The 22,889-nt window shown below is 46.2% G+C and overlaps 1 protein-coding gene across 2 annotated transcripts in view; it reads right to left on the bottom strand.

Moving 5' to 3' along the window:
- ttyh3a (tweety family member 3a) overlaps positions 1 to 22,761 on the bottom strand; it is a 23,241-nt gene extending 480 nt beyond the window's left edge. Inside the window, exons 1-15 of one of the 2 annotated variants that reach the window (XM_056578853.1) lie at positions 22,255 to 22,761; positions 21,769 to 21,937; positions 20,964 to 21,133; positions 17,279 to 17,390; positions 16,865 to 17,085; positions 15,422 to 15,517; positions 14,804 to 14,876; positions 14,556 to 14,631; positions 13,076 to 13,131; positions 12,215 to 12,307; positions 10,866 to 10,958; positions 10,205 to 10,341; positions 7,669 to 7,851; positions 5,366 to 5,441; positions 1 to 2,723 (exon numbers count right to left, since the gene is read on the bottom strand). The exon at positions 1 to 2,723 is cut by the window's left edge and continues 480 nt beyond it. In XM_056578853.1, coding sequence (XP_056434828.1) covers positions 2,652 to 2,723; positions 5,366 to 5,441; positions 7,669 to 7,851; positions 10,205 to 10,341; positions 10,866 to 10,958; positions 12,215 to 12,307; positions 13,076 to 13,131; positions 14,556 to 14,631; positions 14,804 to 14,876; positions 15,422 to 15,517; positions 16,865 to 17,085; positions 17,279 to 17,390; positions 20,964 to 21,133; positions 21,769 to 21,894 — 1,584 coding nt within the window. In that variant the 5' untranslated portion in view covers positions 21,895 to 21,937; positions 22,255 to 22,761 and the 3' untranslated portion in view covers positions 1 to 2,651. Of the gene's footprint in view, positions 2,724 to 5,365; positions 5,442 to 7,668; positions 7,852 to 10,204; positions 10,342 to 10,865; positions 10,959 to 12,214; positions 12,308 to 13,075; positions 13,132 to 14,555; positions 14,632 to 14,803; positions 14,877 to 15,421; positions 15,518 to 16,864; positions 17,086 to 17,278; positions 17,391 to 20,963; positions 21,134 to 21,768; positions 22,051 to 22,254 lie in introns of both variants that reach the window. The other variant, XM_056578845.1, reaches the window with a different exon arrangement.
- Between the last annotated feature and the right edge of the window lie 128 nt (positions 22,762 to 22,889).

The raw sequence follows: 22,889 nt of genomic DNA, 5'->3' as shown, positions 1-22,889 counted from the left end.
AACTGAAACAAACAGTTCTTTGTGAAGCCACAACAAGGGAGATAAAATGGCCTTTTTTACTGTCAATGCATTTAATAACAGAGCAGCGGATTACAGTTAAGATTTTGGTTTATTTTTTTATTTTTTAAAACAGTGTTCAAGCTCAAGGTAACCACAAGTTTAACAAACATTTTTGTTATCACAAAAAATATTTATAAAACAATGAGTCAGTCTGCACTGGTCTTTTCAGAAAGAGCGAGAGAAAAAAAAAAGATGAAAGATGTAAACTATTCATTAAATTAAATGAAACGTACGTTTGCAAGATATTCTAAAATGCAATTTAAGAAACATTATCAAAATGAACAAAGCAAAATAAAAAAAACGTATGTTGCTTAAAATCAATTTAAAAGATTGCTTAAGATAATGTCAACTCAACCAAGATTTAACTCCATTTTCAAACATTTATATTCTGTACAACATCATTGCATGACAAATAAACGAAGTGTCCTACCCCAAAAACAGTAACATTGCGTCGGAATATTAACATTTGTATATTTTACAGAGCACAGAAGAGTACGCAAGATTTTAAGTCACAATCCCGATTCCTTCGCCCAGGCAACCCTGTAGCGGGAACTTCACAGACCTAGACCTAAGTGAAGACATAAAAAACAAGATCTTGTGCTTTGTCGTTTGGTCCAGTCCTACATAAACCAAAGAAGAACAAACTCCTCTTCAGGAAACTTGTACGCCATGCAGAAATATGGAGGCAGTAGTAGCACAAATATGTCATATTTCACTTCAGATTCTTAAGGACTGTCATGCTTACGGAGGAAAAAATGACGATGCAGAGGATTCACATGAACTCTGGAGAGGAATACAACGACACAACAAAACAAGCCCCCACGGGATCCGTCCTGCAGGATCGGGCTAACTCGTTCATAACTCAAAATGCTAAAACACATTTGTGAGACAGAGCCACCAAAGCGCCGGACCAGAGGAAAACTTCCAGCTTGGCCAATGCATCAACAGCAAACCCAAACCGCACTCACATATCAACTTTCTTCAGGAAAGTTTAACCCAAGTGACTGCAAACCCAAACTCAAAAAGGTGTATTATTTGCCGTCTCGTGTATTATTTGACTTCTTGCATTGAAGGACAATGCGACACGCTTCGGGTGCCGACAGCACTTCAGCAACGTTTTTATATACAAAAAAGGGGCAGTTTTGAGTCTGCAGTTGTTGCTCATTGTAGTTCTACCTGTAAGGCTGCAGATGACAGCAACATCATGACGCCCACTAATGTCTCCTGTCCGTTCGGTCCTCTGTAAGTCATCCTGTACAAACATTTGTGCTTTCTAGCGGTACAAAAGATTCTCTTCTGTAGTAAACGTGATCCCTGGTGGATACCACAGTACTGGGGGAGTATGGGGGGGGTCCAATCCAGTCTGGGCTACTGGCTGGATGGAAATCGTTTGTGAACGCTCTCCCCAGATAAACCTATTCCACATATGAACAAAACAAAGACAACGGTCCAACATGCATTCCAAATGAGCAAACCAGTGGCTTTCTCACTGCATCGTAAAAAGGGGTTGAAATCACTTAAAGATCCCCACATGTAACAACATACTTCCGGAAATAAAAAATCACAGGCTTTTCTCATGTGACCAGACATACGATACGTGTGCAAGACTGCAAAATAACTGGTCCCATACAGTCCCCCATGTGGGCAGAAGAATAACATAAGACAGGTGAACGGTAATAAAAAGTACATGCTTGTTTTATATACCACAGTGTACACTGGGTAGTGGCTCAAATGGGAGTGGCTGACCTGAATATAGGAGGCTGGGTTGGGGGCTATCAAACCGCCACCACCTCCCAAACCCATATCTGAAACAAAATACACCACAAAGCGAGACGATGGATATTCAACAAAGTTTGTCTGTTGTTACACTCCCTGAAACACAGCAATGATGGAATGGTGTGAGATACGCTCATTGGGTCGTGGGTGTTTTCGTGTCCGTTTTGCACCCACTCTCTACAACATTTATAGACTAGTCTGGCGTCGAGTGGAACCGCGGAAACACTAAGTAGTCATCACCGTCAAGTCCAGCATCTCGTATGGATTTCGGTTTGACTTGTCGGCTCGTCAGATCCTACGCTAGGATGCATTCGTCAAAGAAACATCCAAGATTAATCAGAGGAAACCGTTTCGCATCTTTTTTAAAAACAATGAATCACACTGCAAATAAATCAAATTCTGCAATGTTAGTCCAACTGCCTTCTGATGACCGCATCTCAGCACAGTTGAATGAATGACCAGATTACTGAAAGAATGTATGAATGATAAACCAACAATGGGAGTTGAATAAACATCTGACGACCAGATGTAGGGTCCCTCTCAAACATGTGAATGATCTGTTCCATGCATTGTTTGTATGTGTATGAGTTTGCGTGCGTGTGGGTGTGTGTGTGTAAGTGTGTCTGTGCACGAGTTTGAACTGTGTGTTTGTGTATATGAGTTTGCGTGTGTGTGAGGGTGAACGAGTTTGCACACGCGTGTACAAGTTTGCGGGCATGAGTTTGCGTGCATGAGTTTGACATGTGTGTGTTAATATATATGCACGTGTGTGTTTGTACGCATGGGTGGCCAGAGAGAGCGAGGCCAGGCGTGGTCTAGATCGCTGCGGGTTGGTCCAGCTCCGGTGGGCTGTTGGCCAGGTACTTAGCCCTCATGCTGGAGGTGTACTAAAGAGAAACACAGGACATGACACACAAGTTAGCTTCACTTGCATTTCTTTGCAACTATTGCATGCATGAACTATTTTAGATTGTATCATTAGCTTCAACATCACAGAGAAAAGTTGAAACTTAATGAGGGTGATCTAGAATCGGACAACGTCGATGGTCAACAAGAGGTTTGTAAACGACAGCTACAGCTAAATAATGTCTTACGGATCCATATTTGTTTGGTCGCCATCTTTCACAAGTAAAACTACATTGCAAGTGAGCTTTATTCCACTCCATAATCCAATATGGATACAACTCTTCTGACAAGTTGCCTCAGACTCCCCACTCCTTACTTATGAAGTTTGCCTTTCATAAGTAGGGATGACCTACAAATACCATACACCCATTCCCCAGTTCACCAATGAACACAATCTTTTTTAAAGATGGGGGGAATCAAGATAAGCTTGTTTGGGTCCTGAGATGGAATGCAGTTCCTTTGAAAATAAAGCAGCAGTCAGTGTATTTTCTGCAGAGGGTAAAACATACAGTACATCTTTCACCCTCAGTTCACTACTTGTTCAATCATCGTGTGCCACCTTCATGCACACTTCAGCCAGGACCATGCGAGTCACAATGCAAGTGATTGAACTTCCAAATACGTACGGGAGAAATAACACGGTACATGGTATTTGTACAACAACACTCACCAACAAAAGTGCCATCACACAAACAAAATGTTAGGATGCAATTTGATTTATTGACACCGCCTGTACTGTAGTGGGAACATTGCACATCAAGATGATATCAAACTTACCTTGGAGGCAGAGTGGCAATATTGTTTTGAATTGTTGTGTGTATGCTACATTACATCATCGAGTCATAAGTGCACTCTACTCTGGTCCATTAGAAAGATTTACGGGCCCTTTTCAGTGCCCCCTCGTTTTAAATGTATCAACTTTGTCCAGTTGAATGTGAAATACCTCCCTTCTGAAGACTAACAACCCATTTAGGGATGAAGAATGAATCAATATATACCAATAAACTAAAGTATAATATTTTACGAGAAATCAATCTATACAGCCCCCCGGAATTTGCTTAAATTGAGATAAACCATATCCTGAGGTTGTTAAGACAATATCCGCTCTGCAATCATAGTATCACAACAACCGATGTTGGGGCCGTGGAGATCCAGTTACTGAGAAAAAATAAGAAAATGCGAATAACAAACGGCAGTTTGGGTCAATGGTCTCCCAACGTCAGGTAGCAAAGGCTATCTCGTCATCTTGTTATAGTGATGTCTTTAGACACGCTGTGGTGTGGGGGTCTGGGGAATAGAGAGGGGAGGGGGGGGGGTTCAGATGAACATGCAGCCCGAGGCCACAGCCGTCCAGAGTGCAGGTGAGAGATCCTACCTCCAGGCAAACAGACCAAAAGAGAAGGAGGGAGAGTGGGGCGAGCCTGGGAGTGTGGCTGGGATGCGGTCCTTAAAGGTGCTACTGGGTAGGCTAGGTTCGGGGGGGGGGGGGGGGGGGGGGCTGCGATTCCCGGGGAAGGGAGGGGTGTTGGGAGGGGTGTTGGGTGTCCACAGTCCAGCAATCAGGGACGGAGGAGGGGTTTGGGTTGGGGGGGGGGGGGGGGGGGGTCGGGTTAGGTGGTGGTGGTGGCAGGCATGAGTAGTACCTGTTAGCGATAGGAGATGGAGGTGATGGAGGTTACCAAAACGATCTGGAACTCCCCGAGGGCTTTAATTGCCAGCTCTGACCGCTGCTACTGTCGGCGGCGGTCAAATACAACTGGACGGATTCGGCGGGGGGGGGGGAGAGAGAGGGGGGAGAGACGACAACAACAACCACAAGAGAGGAGAGGAGGGAGAGAGAGAGAGAAAGAAAGAGAGTAGATACAACAAGGCCGAGGCTCATCTGGATACCAGGAGGAGTTCTCAGAAGGACGGCGGAGAAACCAAGGGGAGGAAAACCAAGGGGAGGAAACCAGGGGAGGAAACCAGGGGAGGAAACCAGGGGAGTAGTCGGGGAAGACGAGGGGCGAGACTAAAGCTGGGATTTGCGACACAAGGGAACTACACGATATCAGAAACTTCCATAACCCTTGGGGTCGTTGTCGCCCTGCGTCCAGAGTGACGGAGAAAACGATCCAGGAAGGCTATGGGACTGGGTATTGGTCCATGTATTGAATACGGGTTCAATAGCTGCTGTCAACACCACATGCTGTCTTTGAGGAAAAAACTATTAATAAAGGTGGCGTGTGTTCATCTAAGGTCAAGTAGGAGTAACAAGAAAATGACCAATGAATTATTCAATTTGAGACATACAAATTGCAGTTATTATTTTTTTATTATTTTACGTTTAACTCTCCAAAAGAGATGAGGGAATAAATTATACAAAGCATTGAACGAAGGCGCGATCGACCAATGCAGACACGCGCGTACAGACGTTTCCATGCTTCCCACGTGCACTAGGGAGACGCTGAGAGTCTGGTCAGCGCGGCAGGGTGCTGCCCTGAGGAGACGATGTGCTCGGGGAGGGAACTAATTACAGCCACGCCGTTCCTCTGGAGGGCTGGCACGCGGCCCACGGAAGGGAATCAAACAGGGTTGTTTTTTTTTCCTTTTCTACCCGGCGACAAGCGCTGGCTGTACTTACGGAGGGGGGAGGAGACTCTCGTCCAATCAGAGGGGTGTTTTCGCAGCGCGGGTTCTGGAAGGCGGCGTTCTGGGCCCTGAGGATCACACATGCGCACATGTATTAATATAAAAAGAAGACAGCGCATGAATCCTTCTTATTCACCCAAAGGCGAGCTACATAGGACACGTGAACACATCCCACTTCTCATATTACTTTGGATAGGACCATAAATAACTGAAATAAGCTCTTTAAACCCGTGTTGCATGGAACATGTATAGAACAGCAGAAAAACGACGGTTGGAGAATATAAATATATACATGAATGGCGCGCACACACACATACACACACACACACACGCACACGCACGCGGGTTAACAGAGTCAGGGTCTCACCCCCCGGCATGCAAAGGCCAGGGGGCCACCCGAGGTCAGCCCCCATCAGCCTCCACCCAAACCCCCACTAATCTTGCGGAGGGCCTTGGGTTTCAAAGGGCGCCCAGCTGGGGAGCAACAGCTGCATGCGCCGGGCACCAGTCAGTATGCACTGGAGCAGCGTTTTCTCCAAGACTGCGACCAAAATGGTTGAATTTGCGATAATCTATTATGTATGTTGTGTGTATGTTTTTTTTCCCCAGGGTGCATCGGTGCCAGTAAAACTAAAAAGATGTATAGGTCATAGTTCACCCAAAACAGTATAATTATAATAATAATGTGGCAATATTGGCGCTATGCCATGCTCTTTCCTAACAATTCAAAACAGGGCTGTTGTAACGCAGACATCCATTGGTGTTGTTTTCTTTTACCGCATTGTAATTTTAAAAACGGTTAGATTGGAATAACGCAACACCAACAATAAGAACAATACTACATCACGAGTAGGTGCCGTGTGCCGGCAGTCAGAGGCGTTCAGTTAGCGCAGAGCTTCAAGGCAAAGCGAGATGGCACACCAAACGAGCACCGGGGGGCCGTGCAGCCAGTGCAAGACAAGGCAACTTTATTCGTATAGCACTTTTCATACACAAGGCAGACTCAAAGTGTAGTAGTAAGACAACGCACGTCGGCAGATTCCATTGTAGGTCTCGTTCCGTGATTAGTATGATGTGTGGCAATGAAGGTTTTGAGCAGGGCTGAGCGCAGCCGCGGTGTGAGTGCTCTCACTGGAAACACGACCCCTTTAAGCTCCAGTAGGGACAAACGGCTAAAAGAGTTGGTTTGTTCGCTGTGCAAAGTGTAATGTAATGTAATGTCAATGAAATTACACAGCAGCGCTAATGCTCAGGCATTCAAGATATGAGAACGCGGACACAAACACACACACGCCAGAAAAGATCAATCGTAATACATTACACAATAACCAGCCTTGGATTACAAGTGGGTCGAGATTTTTTATAAAGTAGGAGGGGGAGAGTTGGTTCGTGAGGCAAGAGACGTCGAGGTAGACAGAGTAAAAAAGAAATAGACCTATTCCTATGCAATAAAATATTTTTGTCTCAAGTGAGTCAGTCTTTAAAAATGAATGTAGACAGATGGATATTGCGTGACAAAGGCCACGCTTATACAGCAAAAAGGCAAGCCCTGCTCTTAGGAAACCCTTTGGGGTCCTTCCAGATTCAGTTCCCCTTTGCTCCTGAACCACGGCTGCACGATCACTACCGGATTCGATAATTGAGATTATTTTTCCCGATAATGGGGATAGCAATTATTCATTGCGATTAACCGATTATGGATTCAATTTGCCATCCACAGGTCATTCCTCAGACGGACACACCAGATTCTAGCGCTCATAAAAGACAATTCATTTTAATTGTTAGAGTGCAAATTTTTAGGATTTAAGACTTGCCCCAACTCCCAACTTTTAAGACAAGACTGAAGACTTTTACGCTTGTTTTAGCTTTCTCCTAAATCTTAAACAAATTGCACTTTCAACAATGCATTGTTTAAACTTTGCCTTTCTTGTACTTTCATTTACTTTTATGCATGACGATGTTTCTATGTGAAGCACTTTGAGTCTGCCTCGTGCATGAAAAGTGCTATAGAAATAAAGTTAACTTGCCTTGCATTGCCTAATTGTTGAGTTGCTATTGTTATATATTTTTTATGGAACACACGGACAAAATCGGATTACACCATTTCTACCATTATATTACTTTGAATGCACGACGTGGGACCCTTAACGATGATCTCATTACGGAGACAAAAATCGCAATTTCGATGAAATCACAAACAACCGTGCAGTCCTTCCCAGAGCTCCCTCACTTTTCCACGGGGGGGGGGGGGGGGGGGGGGGGTCTTGTTATAACCAGGCGTGCGTTCACACTCACATGTACTCGGTGACGGGGGCGTTGCTGACGGTGTGCGCAGCCGCGGGGATGCTGGTCTCGCTGCCGTAGCTGCTGCCACAGCTGTACAGGCTGGGCATGTGCACGCGGTACAGGTTCTCGTGGTTCTGCCGGCCGCCGTGGCTCAGGGAGTCGTCCTCCTCGATGTCGTCGTCCTCCTCGCTCCTGGAGGGGAAAAAAACAACCGAAACAAAATAGAAGTCAGTCGTGCAGTTACAACCCGTCGCCACCAGGAGGAGCCCTTCGCCACTGGGAATGGATGATGGCACTAGCGATACAAAAAGAAAGAAGAAAAAAACAAAAAACGTTTCCAGTGGATCAAATGTGGTTTCTTTTGTGCTTAATGCGCTGGAAGACTGCGTCTAAAAATAGCCTCACTTGGAACATGTAAAGCTCTCTTTATGACCGAGAGTTCTTCTGACACTTAGGAACCCGGTGGTTTTCACTGGGATCTGGTGGGGATGGTGGAGGGTACGGGGGGGGGTCAGTAACAGTGGCTCACATGACCAAAGCTGTTAGAAAGCGGCAATAGAAGCACATGGTACATCATGACTACCTATGTCCCTCTAGTGTACAGTAACACAACGCCCCCCCCCCGCCTCCTGGGGCGTTGTGCAGCATAGCCAAACAATGACATCACCGCAAGCCAATCAGTGCACGCGTAATAACAGTACAAAGGGCAGAGCGAGAGATGCTGAGCTTTGCATTGTGGGGGCTCTTTAAATCAATGACTAATAATATTATGCTTCCGTATGTTCCAAATTTGCAGCAGTAGGGAAGGATTATACAAAGACATGGACGGCTCAGAGGGCAGACTGAAGACAGTGGGGGAACTAACACAAGGGGGGGAACTAAAACAAACAGAGGGGGGAGCTCAGCCAAATGACTTGAAGGCGTGATGCACGTATGCCCGGGAAAGACCCACTGGACTCGATCAGGCAAGCCATATGTCCCCTCCAGTTAGGAGTGGACAGTCCCCTTCAATGATCAAATGTAGCACAAAGGCTTTTTATATATTCAGTGTTGAGCCATCCACTACTTAAAGAGATACAAGTAATTTAGGAGCAGGAAGAAGTGAGTCATGTTCCTGTACAGTTTCCTCCACCCCATACCCCCCCATGTGTAACTAGGTTTATTGAGCTTTAGCGCAATAAACATAGAGATGGATGGTTTAACCATGACAACATTTCGCTGAGACGGCATTATGTTTTAATCCGTTGCCAAACGAATGCTAATCTCACAATGGGGCGATGAAGGAAGTGCTAAGAGGACGAGTAGATTGGCCTCGTCATGAGCATGCCGAGCTCAAAGCCAGCGCGCCCGGCCCCCTTGAGTAACGCCGTGCCGCAGGCCTAGCCGGGCAAAAAGCCCACTTCCCCAAACCCAACGTCACGCTCAAAAGGAGGGAACGGAAATCGGATGCGTTTCATCCCGTTTCCACGGCAAGCGACCCGTTCCAAGAGCGTGCACACACACACACACACACACACACACACACACACACACACACACACACACACACACACACACACACACACACACACACACACACACACACACACACACACACACACACACACACACACACACACACACACACACACACACACACACACATCGGAGGTAGGATGTGGAAAGATTCTTTCCTCCGGCCCGGAGCAATTAGGTGGGCTGACAGGAAGCGGTGTCTTTAGAGGGAGCAGCTGGCGTGGGCTGGCCCGGCTCCAGCTGCTCTGGGGAGCACACAGCCAGTCTATCATCGGCGGGGAGAAAGGCAGACGCAGCAGCGCCCCGCTCAATGGGCTCATCCGGCGGATCGTTAGGGCTGTCTGCGCTCCGACGCTGCTAAAAACCACCAGAGCGGACTGACCCCCGAGCCACCATCCTTTAAATGGAGTTTATGAAGAGGGCCGGGCGAATACCGTAAACACTCATGTTTCACTTCCCCGTTTTAATATTGTTTACTCAGAAAGACGAGGGGTGGGGATGGCTTTTAGAGCTTTTTGCAGTCACTTTTTTTTTTTTCCGAGTAAAACGTGTGTGAAGCAACAAACCACAAGTGGGATGGGATCATACGTCAGGCTTTAGAGGAGCACAATGGAGAAGTTTGATGTGTGTTATTCGCTGGAATATAAGCTGGCCCACGTATTCATCGCTTCCAAAATAAAGAGAAGTTGGATGTATTAGTTGGAGGTCAATTTGCGATTCAACACATTGCCAAATAGGTGAATAATACAACTGCACAAAAGAGACCATTACAATACTGTCAATCAGCAGATACTTCAATAGAAAGAGATTTACAGGGAATTGTATAAGAGACAGGTTTTTAACGAGCAGGTAGGGGGAGAGGCATCTTGCTCAATGTTGCCCTCAGGTAGAATTGACATTGCCAATGACATTTGGGTTCAAACTCGCGAACGGCTGGCAGTCACACACATTGTGACACCTGGGGACAACCCTGCCACCTGAACCAGGCGGAGAACAGATCCATGTGAGCCAAAAGGTGGGCATGCATTACCCTTTGCTGTGCCAGGTGTGAGGGACGCTGCAGATGATGGAGGTGAACATGAGGGCCGTGACGAAGGAGAAGAACAGCAGGTAGATCAGGCCCTCCAGCCCGTCGTAGCACAGGCCGGTCATGGCCTGCACGTAGTCCTGGAGAAACACAGAGGGGGGGGGGGGGCAGGGCTTCGTTGAGGCACGTGCTGATCAAGGTTAAGACGATTAAGATCAGCTTTATGTTCCCAACAGCTTTTCATTATTTGTTTATGAGAGACCGAGGCTGTAAAATGTGCCCACATTTTATCACACACACACACACGCATTCAATGATGACTAATGAAAAATTATTTCATAGGGAGATACTCGGAAAACATTGACTTTCTCTCTACTTTGTACACCACAAAATGCATCATGCGATAATGGAAGACCCATTTTGCTTAACCAAAACCAAGAAACTGCTTTAGCACCACACGTTTCCCTTGAAATAGACCCTCATTTGCGGAGGATAGTTATGTGGTGTGGAATCACTTATGATAAGCACGGTCGACGATACTGCGGCAGTAGACAACAAAGAGGGAGGACGGTTTGAGGAGACCGAGCAGGGCATCCAGCAGGAGCTGGCCCACACAGTGGCGCTGTGTGTGTACAGACAGAGCCTAGTGTGTGTGTGTGTATACCATGTGCAGGCTGCGGCAGTCCACCAGCGCCGTGAGCTGATGCAGGCCGATCTCCGTGGTGTTCAGGACCCCCTGGATCTGCTCCAGATTCGGCTGGAGAGAGAGAGAGCGAGAGCGAGAGAGAGAGAGAGAGATGTAAACCCTAAGAATCGGCGGATGATTAAAAGCTCCAGCAGGAGGTTGAGAGCCTTCTTGTGTGCCGTTCCTCTCTCTGGTGTCTGGAGAACGCCTCTAACTACTGGTCCGGCCCTGAGACCACACAAAGGGGCTTGGTGCGTGTTAGAAGGATTGGGGAAGTGCTCTGTGGTACTGTAGGTCGGGCTTATATTAACAAGGCCGAGAGAGATAATGAGAAAATGCCGTCACACAATAATGCATAACATCTTTGTTGAGAACAAGGGCTGTTTCTATCTATTTTATAGATCGTTAGATACCAGTAAAATAAGGTGGATTGGTTTGAGCCTCTTAAAAACATACCTTATATCAATTGAATGAATTGATTAATCAAGGAAAGATGCTTTGAGTATAAAGAGTCACCATGAATGCTAATCAATCTCCTCTACGTGTCCTCCGGGGAAATTCCACCTGCCCATGTGCCTGTTTTACTCGTTGTAGTAGTACTACTACTACTACTACTACTTCTCCTACTACTACGTCCCGTGGCACCGTACACACATTCTTAATGACTCGGCACATTTCTCTGTGCGGGCGAGCGAGCTCCGCTGATGAAGCACGGCTCGCTCTCCCCGAGCTCATATCACCGGCCCCGGCTGCAGTCCCAGAGCACCGTGTGGTGCACCGGCCAGGGAGAGCACAATACAGCGGCAGCGGACCATAATACAGTCCCTCTAGTTCCCCCAACCGTCAACAGGCCCTTTATGGAAACAGGTGCACTTCTCACTCTGTCTTACCCCCACCGGGTCAATTGGGGGGGGGGGGGGGGGGAAATGTGTGTGTGTGTGTGTGTGTGTGTGTGTGTGTGTGTGTGTGTGTGTGTGTGTGTGTGTGTGTGTGTGTGTGTGTGTGTGTGTGTGTGTGTGTGTGTGTGTGTGTGTGTGTGTGTGTAAGTCTGTCAAAGAACAACAAAAGGTACTATAGGTGTACTGTAATAATAATAATAATAATAATAATAATAATAAAACAAACTACGGATTCAAAATAAAAAAATTAAATCCTCTCCAAATGTATTTGGGCTTTGTGCGTCGGCAGGTTGGCACGTCTCTGTCTCCAGCTGCTTATGGACTCAGGATGGAGCTGGTGTAGAGCCCTGGTGATGTAGCTACATGCTGCTGGTGGAGTACAGTACAGTACAGTGGAGCACCCACCCCCACCCCCACACACACACACACCTTGGTGTCGGCGTAGTCCCTGGCCGCGGAGCGCAGCAGCTCAGACACGTCGTCCTGCATCTCTACCAGCGCCTTATGGCTCCCGGACAGCTTCTGCAACACGGGGTTAGAAAGAGATTGATATCTATAGATAAAACAACACCACACACACATCAGTCTCGAAGAGCAGCAGTCTGCTATCGAGAGGTTAGCGACTGCCTCCGTCCCGTCACTCAGAAACGTCTCTCCCCGCCGTCTGTGCACTCAGGGGCGCGCTGGTGGCGGACGGCGGGTGTGTGGACGGTGTACATGTGGAAGCAAAACGCTGTGCATTATACATAACCCGGCCTCTGGAAGAAAAAAAAGGGGGCTGCCTGGGGCCTAAGTGGCACTCAACGGTTTTCATTAATTCATAAAGGCCGGGAGGGTGAAATAGATGATGAATGATTTCAGGGGGCAATCTGCTGTTTTTTTGTTTTCTTGTCTCCGAAAGGATGTTTTACAGTAGCAACATTATTGTATCTGAAACTAGTTCTGTTATTCTCGTATCCAGTCCCGCATGCGTTTCTGTTTTTTCCTTCTGCTGACGAGGTGGAAGGGAATGTACTTTAGTCTGAAGAACGAGAACCGTTCTCTCCAGGGCCACGTTTACTGGGGCAGAGAGGGGGGGGGGGGGAAATCACTCACGGCGTATCAGCCGCAGGTCATAAACAAGCTGGAGACCATATGCACAAGTGTGTACACTTGTATATGCCATCATGCAAATGTATGCATGAGGACAGAATGCTGCTCTTGATGTAAGGAATACCACAAGATCCCCCAACATAAATACGGCATTCATCATCTTTTATAAACAAAAGGTTAAATGTCAGTTCCACAAACCTGCTGGAACGGGTTGGCTTGCTCCACATTGCAGGTCAGGTAGTACTGCAGGATTTCTGAGGGGGACGACGACAAAGAAACACAATAGGCGTTTGAGTGCGTGTCAGCCGCAATGACAATAACGCTCACAACCATACACTTACAGTTTAACAAACCAGATTTGAAAAGGGGCAGTTTTGTGTTCAAACATGTGACTTTTGATTGTGTACCTTTGTGGTGGTAAACACCCAAACCTCCCCATTGACTTCTGTTGATATGCTCCGCTCATATTCCATTGGATTAGAGGCGTGCCGCGGTACGTTTATTTGGGTTGTATTGTCTTTCATCACAAACACAGACTAAAAAAGATTCCCAGGCCCACAGTTAGTTTGGTTTCGCAGACTTGACGCTAGTACTGAAGCCCGAGGAAAACCCGCGGTGGAAGAGGAGCCGCAGCGGTCAGGCCTTGAAGCAGACATCTCCAATCAAAAAACCCACAATGCCTTTTGTTAATATGTCTTGCCATCTCGCCATTCTGACACATTTTAAAGTTGAGCTGGTCACAGCAACTTAACCGAAAACAACCAAAACACGGACTCATCACCCGAGATAACAGCGAGCAGGTCCCGTTCATCAGGAGTGCAAAAACAAGAAGATCATAAACCGTGTCTTTACCAAACGCACACACAGCAGCAGCAGAGCGCGCGTGTGTACATGAAGCGGAAAATAGGAGACAGCAGGAGGGTCACATGCATGGCTGGACCCTGGGGGGGGGGGGGGGGGGGGGGGGGTGGACCGACGTACAATACTACAGCAGCGTACAATGCGAGCGCACAATAAAAGAACCATGGAAATCGTGCTTCGATTTAAAAAGGCAGCCATGCACCAACCACAGCTGCAGACCTCGTCTCCATTATTCTGGCCCGGGCACAACGAAATGTGCGCGCCGTTGAATTCCCCCCCCCCCCCCCGCGCATAGAATTAGATGAGAGGAAGAGCGGGGACATGGAAACACTCACTGTGGAAGCCTGCGGGGTCCTTGATAAGGGAGTGTGTGTTGATAAAAAAAGAACGAATCGCTGGCTTTTATTTTCCAAAGCGGCCTCGAGTACGACAGAGGGAGCGAACACGCATGCTGCGTTCCAATTGTTCCGCTCGCGCTCGCTCCGCCCACTGAGGGAGCAGATTGGTCGATTAATTACTGAAACCGCCACACTGGAAAGACGAGAGTTATATATGGGATAGTCAACCCATTAGCCTGTTAGCCAGAGACGCTGCTGATCATTCATTTTTTAGGGCCCTTTTTATGGCCCCATTGAAAAGACAAAGTCCCCCACGCCCTCGTCCATAAAACAAGGGCCTTTTTTAAGGATAATCAGAAACCACGGGGCCGTGGAGAAGGCACCGGGCTGCCAAACGAAAACAGTGTTTTTTACCGTTCAGAGCTGGGTGACATAAAAAAAAGAAAAAAAAAAAGCGATGATTAGCGCATCGTTAGTACCTGGTTTCATGACGCCATACTTCTCCGCCAATTGGGTCACGTAAAGTTGTGGGGAAACGCAGAAATCACTGGAGGCCTGGAAAACAAAAAGAACAGAGAATGTTCTTTACCACATTCAAATTTCCACAAAAAAATAAATAAAAGAGTAAAAAGAATGAAACTGAACAATAACTGTGACACCCATTGGTGCGGCCTTGTTCTATGCTCTCCGTGGAGACCAGTATCCTGGTTTCCATGGAGACACTCACCGCGGAGACGGCGAGCTCCAGGCCGAGGGAGGCCCAGCTGATAACCATGGCCAGCACTGCAAACAAGCACACCCTAGGGAGGCGGGAGAGCAGAGGTGCACAGACATTTACCAATCATCCACTGAGTTCTGTATTGCATAATGGTCTCTCCTGTACATGTTCTTGCATCTGCATTACTGCTGATGCCTTTTATCAATCCACATGTGTTTTCTTCGCTCACATTGGGTTCGAGGCCTGGATCCTTAAATGACCTCCCTGGGAACAGTAAAGCACGGAACCCAATCTGCTCTACAGTGAGGGGAGGATGGACCCCGGGAGATGTGGAGCATTTCTCCATCAAGTATGGAATACACAGGTGGGGTCGGATGCAAGCCCATACATTTTCCGACCAAGGGTAAGTTGATATTTTGTTTAACATATCCAAGTCATACATCCCTGGGTATTTTACACAATAGTTTTACAAACCCAGATACCGGTCATTATTGTAAAAATAATGTTGCGGCTTGGAAGACATTTTGGTCTCTTTCAATTTGGCAGTTTACAAGCCTCCTTTTACTAGACACCAGCATAACATATTCCTTTTAGTGGTGCCAGGTGTGCCATTTGAACGGTACTCACCCAATCAATGTTCCTTTGGAGTTGCGGATCAAGCCAAACAGCACCAGAAGGCAGATAAGGACATCAAACAGCAGTAGGCCCAAGTAGCCCAGCCATCTGTGGAACAAAATAAGGAAAAGATAACCACGATGACTTCAATTAAATGATGGCAGAAGCACAATATAATCTAAAACATAGACCAACAAACCAGATCTGGCTCCACTACACAGATTGCTATCATTATTCACATCTATACTGCACTATATAGATCAATGAAATAGATCACTCTTTGAATGAGAATAGGGCCAACAGCAGAGGACCATATCCATCTAATGTAAAAAACATTTCTAGACAAAGCCTTACAATTTTCCTAAGGAGCACATTTATCCTCCAGTGTGTAGTATTTGTATGCCAGGTTATAAACTCGCCTTGCCAAGGTGGAACCAACCCTTTGCTCTGTCTGTACTAGTAGAGTGTGACGTGACCTCATTGTTGCAGGAGCGGGTCAACCAACAACTTGAATTACAGTCACGCACACGCACGCACGTTATTCTGACGCTAATGTTGACTGTTGCATCGGATACGTAATAAGCTTCCCACTGACTCACGGACTCCAAAGCCTTGATCCTTCTCCTCAACAAAAACTTTGACGTTCCACTTTTGGCTAGCATAGCCAAGAGTATAGAGAAACACTGGTTTAATGATTCGCAAACCAAGCCTTGTCGGCCTTATTATTTATGGATTGTTTTGAATTGTGCTGAGGGGGTTTCTGTTGGTCGGTGTGGTCTATTCCAACACATGGCTTTGAAATCCATGCCCTGGCTGTGTTGGTTAGCTTGAGTGTCGCGCCAGAGGCTCAGTGCAATGTTAAATAGCCTAAATGCTAATGTACAGAAGGTTTATCGCATCCGCTTTCTCGTGGCAATCTGACATTAACGATTCAGAGAGATTCAAACATATGCATCGTTTGCAAGCAAAAACATGCGATGGCCTGACAGGGAAATTGAAAGATTCAGTTACCGTCCCTGATGTACAGAAATGTACATTAGGGATAATGTTGTGCAACATGGGACTAGAGGGACAACAGGAATGAATTTGGAATAATTCAGTTCTTCAACTCCATGAAGTATAACAGATGTTTCTAACAAAAAGGAACACATTTTTTGTTAGAACACACTTTTTGTTAGAAACATCTGTTCAGGTCAAGGGAAAATAACCAAATCTACAAATCGGGACTTGGAACACACTTTATTGAGCATTAACTCATATTGACATCATCCCCAAAACTGCTGATGTGGTCGGTGCTTGTATATCGTTCATTCCTATTGCCCATACTTTCTGCCGTCATTTCCCATCCTGGGATGCATAAAAGAACGAGCCGCCATTTATTTAATTTAATTATGATCAGTGCAGCGGCACATGGGCCGGTCCCGCTCCCTCCCCTCAACCCCCTGACAGCCGTACCTGTACCAGTCATAGAGCTCCACCTCCGTGGCCAGGGCCTCCAGGGAGACGCGGCCGTGGTCCCAGAAGGTGATGCCCGCCATCTGCTGCACCAGATCCTCCAGCTGGCCCTGCAGCTTCCGGGTGATGGAGAGGTAGTCCGTGTGCTTGGTGTACTGCACCTCCAGGTACTGCAGGTCCCCCTCCACCGTCTGGTTGAGGGAGAACGCACCCTCCGACACCTGCGGGCAGTGGGGGGAGCATGGTTCAAGAGATGAAATCCAAAAAAGGGCTGCGCCGCTAGGCATTGTGGGAAGAACTGCAGGGTGGCCGAACAAGTTGGACGGTGTTTATAAAAAAAGAAATAAAAAAGAATAACATTGTTTTTATTTTTGGTTTTGCATGATTTGGCAGTTTGATCGTTTTGGGTCTTACCAGTTTCTGCACCCCTGTGACTGTGCGGTTGGCATGACGCAGGGAGTACGTCAGGCGGTTCACACCGTCGCACGTCTCGCTGTTCCCATAGAAACCGACGGCTATGCCAGCGCTGGGGGCAGACAAAAGAACGGATAGGGGGGGAAGAGGGGGGGAAAGCAAAAGGGGAAGAGAGAGAAGGGGGGTGAGCCAAAATAAAGTAGGGGAGATGGCAAGCAGCAGGAGAGGCATGTGAACCCCACATTAACCCCGTCAGTCCAGAGGTCTGTGAACAGACAGCATTGAGCTCCTGCGGCGCCATGGTAACCCGGAGGAATGAGCTAGCGATGCTGCGTGGCCCACGCTGCAGAACCCAAACAAAGACTGCACTGAGAGAGCCGACCAGAGCCCCGTTGGTCGGCCCTTTACATGAGAAATTTGATCAAAAGTGCCCCCAGCAAGACCGACCCAGGTTAACCGAGCGGATGTTTTCACCTCGTTGAGTCAGAAAAACACACACTCGTACAAGTTGCAGATTTTATGTTGGCTGTTAACCTCCATATCCGCTGCAGTGCAAACGAAACCAGAGCACGAACAACCCATCTAAAATGTACAGCGATCAATTAACTTAACAGTCGTTGACTTCCCTAAAACACTTTCCTGGTATGCGTAAACCTACTGTGCAAATAAATATAATTCTGTTTATGATTAGAATAGATGTGTGTATACACATCCCTTCAAACTGCAACTATTGTATAAATAAATAACGTTGAAAACAACACCAAACCACATTATACAGCCAGTCCCGTACAAAGACACTGGCCCCATGCAGATAAGGACTTTCTGAAGCACCACATTGATAACGGAAGTACATTGAGGAAGAAAAATAAATAAATGGAGAACATTTTTGTTCTCTTTTTGATCACGGATAAATTAGACCAAAAATGTGCCCGGCGGGACCGACCAAGTTTAAACAGGCTGATGTTTTCACCTCGTTGAGGCAAGAAAACACACACTCGTGCAAGTTGCAGATTTAATGTTGGCTGTTAACCTCCATATCCTCTGCGGTGGAACTGAAACTAGAGCATGAACAACCCATCTAAAGTGTACAGCGATCAATTAACTTAACAGTTGTTGTCTTCACTAAGTCACTTTCCTGTTATGCGTAAACCTGCTGAAAAAATAAATAAAATAATATAATTCTGCTTCTGATTAACATCAATTTGTCATACTATAGCTATTGTAGAAATAAATAAAGTTGAAAACACGAAACCACATTATACAGCCAGCCCCGTACAAAGACACTGGCCCCATGCAGAGAAGAACTTTATAAAGCACCACATTGATAACGGAAGTACATTCAGCAACAGAAAAAGCGAGCCCATGTGGCATGTGAATGGGCATGCCGATTTCCTGAGTGTTACTAATCTCTTCCTCTCACTAACCGCTCGTAGACGAGTAAAGACACTATCAACATGAGAACCTCCATTTTTATGTTATCACCATAGTGAGACCTAAAGGAAAACTCGGCTTAATGCTTGAGAGTTTTTAGAGGAGAGGTTCTTGGTGGGGGTATAGCGCTGCCTACCAATCAGTCTTCCTGTTTTCAATAACGCAATCCTATTGGATAAAGGATTCAAGGAGCCTTTTGAAAGGGGGTGTGTGTGTGTGTGTGTGTGTGTGTGTGTGTGTGTGTGTGTGTGTGTGTGTGTGTGTGTGTGTGTGTGTGTGTGTGTGTGTGTGTGTGTGTGTGTGTGTGTGTGTGTGTGTGTGTGTGTGTGTGTGTGCGCGCGCGTGAGAGAGAGAGAGAGATTTTTGGGGAACACAGAAGAAGTGATTACAAGAAATAGAGGAAAACTTTTCATCAGGGCTTCACGTTGTCGGTTTCACAGCTAGGAGTGAAATGACGCAATGGACTCAACCAAGATGGCTCCCGGGTGAGCCATCAACCGACAAATGAGGCCCAACAGGAAATAACCGAAGCCATGGTCTCTAGCTAGAGAAGGAAACAAACACTGAACAGTCTTCACTCGTAAAAAGAAACAAGGCTCCCTTTTCAATTTAAAACACAAAAGTCCACTAGAGGATTCATGTAACCAAGTATTGGTACCATGTCTCTGATTTCAAAATGTTGGTGTTGATGGTCTTAGAAGGAGAGCCTAACAATGTTAAAACAAAGAAGATAAACATGGGAAAGGTTTTGAGAGTGTATTTGGAAGATACTAAACAAAGAGAGGTACGGGGGGTTTTATTGATAACATTATCAAATCACTATCGATCTACTGATATGTGAAGATATTTTGAATCGACGACATTGTTGAAATGTCACACATTGAGAGACTATAAATAACAGACCCCCATGTGAGAAAAAAAAGGAACCTGGCATTCTCTTTTGCTACGTCAAACAGCTGAAGTGAACACCCACTGACCAGAGGTATACAAGAACAGCCGTGGAAGTAGACAAATGAGGTCCTTTAGGGCCAACCTCTAAGCACTACATTAGACATTAGTCTGCCACACCTCTCCTTGTAGACCTTAAATTGCACATGCAGAGTAATAGACCATCCATCAAGATAGCCTTATTGTGGCACTTCAAATGTCTGTATACGGCTTGTGTTTGCGTGTACACTATTAAAACTGCCATACATTTCTGAATAATTTAAATCCTGAGGATATCAGTGTTGTGGCACATCTACTTATGTTAATGAGCACAAGCCCTGCTCTCAACTTCTGTGGTTAAGCTATTGGTGAATCAAAAATACTTGAGGAACTGCTTAACATGAAGAAGCCTTTTCAAAAATACCTTTGCAAAACCAGCATACCTTTGCTTATGAGATATGGCAGGACTCAATAACACAAATACTAATAGGACTTGGCTCCAAAGCCTTCCCAACGGTTATTTGAATAAGTTATATTGAAATGTAAATCAAAACTTATTGCAATAATTGAGTAACTTTTTTAACTTTCTATAAGAATTTGTGCATACCAGTGAGTCAAACATATGTGTTGGTAGAAGGATAGCCCAGTGGTTAGGGTGTTTGGGATTCAAACCTAGATCCCTTCAGATTCAAAGTCCCAATGGCAGTCTAGCAGTTAGAAATCCTGCTTGAGGATGTCTTCCCCCTATCTGTTCTGCAAAATGACGAAATGCTGATGCAGATACTGCAGGTGCCATATTGCCAACATTTTGGTCAAATTAGCAATTGTTAATGTTGTCTATATTTCCGGAGGCCATGGCTATGGTTGTAAATAAGCTAAAACCGAGTTGGTAGAATCCTACCAAATCCAGCACACATCACCCATCAGCTCCTCAGGAACCATCCCTTTCACGTCTATTAAGCCGAACTTGATGAGGCACTCAACTTTTTAATTCAGCTGGGAAACACTGCTGCTGTAATCATCAATGGAATCATCAATAGCTCGACAGCCACCGGACAAGGTGCAACCGATGGCACCGTCTAAGGTAAAAACTAAAATCGCTTAGCTCCAACTCTCGAAGAGGAACGCTAGCATCAACTCAACACTTGCTCATAAATTACAATATCAATCTTTGAACAAGGATGGTTTTCCATGTACAACGAAAGGTTTTGTGAGGACCCTCAAGGGGATGACATACAACGTTGAGTCGACGTGACACTGATGGCCGACGCCACCCAGCCTGCCTTTCCGGTGGTCAAGCATCAGCCTTATCAATGCGATGACTCACCTGCAGACGAGCGTGGCGACGATGACACACCAGGCGGTGCAGCAGCAGTCGGCCCTGGCGGACTCCTGGCTCTTGGTGCGCCGGCAGCACAGCCAGAAGGAGTAAAAGAGCAGGAAGACCAGGTCCAGGGCCAGGCAGGCCAGAGCGATGCCGGCCAGCAGCACGATGGACTGTGGGTGGGGGGGGGGACACAGGAGGTCAGAGGTGAGATTATTCATGGCTTAATGGCGTTGGAGGTTAGGATAATATGCCTGCTGGAACTTTTGCAAGACAATACAACACAAACATGGGACAGCTTTGACATTATTGACTTGACATTTACAAATAATCATTGGAACGCATAAATAACAACTTCAATAAAGAAAACCTTTTAGAAACATGGGCTTTATCACCATATGTGTTCATCTATTCCCTAAAATAAAGCTGTGCAACACTCATTATTGCCTTAAGGTTTAATAAACAATACAGCATCTTGAAAACAAGGGAAAGCACGGCGCCCTTGGATGACCTCTGATCATTTACCCAACAGCTGAGCATCTTGAGCTATTCTGTCAGACATCATGACGTACCCAACAGCAGCTACCATGGGGGGCCAAGTAAGAGAAACACAAAGCTTTGCCCTTGTTCATGCAATGCGACTCACTGTTAAATTAACTATAACACATTTAAGTGGGTAAAGTAATACAGATTCATTAAATAACTTGATACATAATCACGATTCCCATTTCAACACAATTTGTGGTCACAATAACAATGGAATCAAGGGTTCTGTGCTACTTGAGCCAGCCAAAATAATTAAATTTACCTCCTGATATGTTGGATCTGCAGGTTGAAAGTCACTGCTGGTCTGCTCGAACCGGAGGTTGAAATGGGGAAGTCTGTGCAGGAAATTCACCCACCATGGAGGTGAGTAGCTCACAACTGCTGCCATCGCCACTCAAAAGTCACTGCCGCTGTTTAAGGAAGCAGCTGGGCTTTTAAAAAGGAAGGATGTTGCGGAAAGATACTTGTCGTGAATCTTGGGAGCTTTGGAAACGATGTGGCTGTTGTTGTCATCAATAAACCCCCAGGTTAGATGACTGACATCCTGAACGCCAGGCAGAACAAGTCACAGATGGTTGTTGTTTGTATCAGTACTTAAGGAACACTGTCAAGTGTCTTCTACATACTATAATAAAATAAACCACACGTATAAGCACGTTAAGCAATCTCAGGTGAACACACGCAGATAAATCAAAGCGAGTGAATTCGCTTCCTAATCATACATCAATGAAGAACTGCGTCCACTCACTGGCTTAGCGATAGCATGGTACCGCGCTAGCGGTTGAGCCAGGATTAAAGTATCCCGTGTGACCTCAGCCGAAGTGGGACGTGGAATAAGTCGAGATCCCAGTGTATTGTGGTTTATCAAGTGTCCGCGACGTGTTTCAGTTTTGCTTCAGACGTCCCCAATCATCCGAAATGTCTCTTCCTTCTTCTCGCTAGCCGGGTTAGCCTGTAGCTAGCTCTGTGGGGGTAGGTTACTCCGCTGATGATTTGTCAACGATGCAAATAACGGAGTCCCCGTTGTTCCACTTTGTCGACATCTTGGTCTTTGGATCGATCTTGGCTCATAGAGGGAGATATTTATGCAGTTGACTCATGCCATCTTTCTCCATTGGTTTCAACCACGAAACGGTGAAAGCGGTGGAAGAGCTCCTCCAAACATTGAACAACACAAGCAGTAGAGCCAGACTGCCTGCCGAGCACTGCGCCCAATGGTGGAGCTGGCAGTCGAATAGTCAGAATCAATCACACGTTAGGCTGAGAGAGGATGCTGAATTATAGCGTTATCCCGGTCTAGTGACGTATAATTTCCGGTGTCTTACTTCCTAAGCGTGCAATGACAGTCGAGTTTAGGAGAATAACAACAAGACGATAAGAACA

This window comes from Gadus chalcogrammus, chromosome 2 (assembly GCF_026213295.1).
Source record: "Gadus chalcogrammus isolate NIFS_2021 chromosome 2, NIFS_Gcha_1.0, whole genome shotgun sequence".
In the NCBI taxonomy this organism is placed as follows: domain Eukaryota; kingdom Metazoa; phylum Chordata; class Actinopteri; order Gadiformes; family Gadidae; genus Gadus; species Gadus chalcogrammus.
This window is presented reverse-complemented; position numbering and strand designations above follow the sequence as displayed.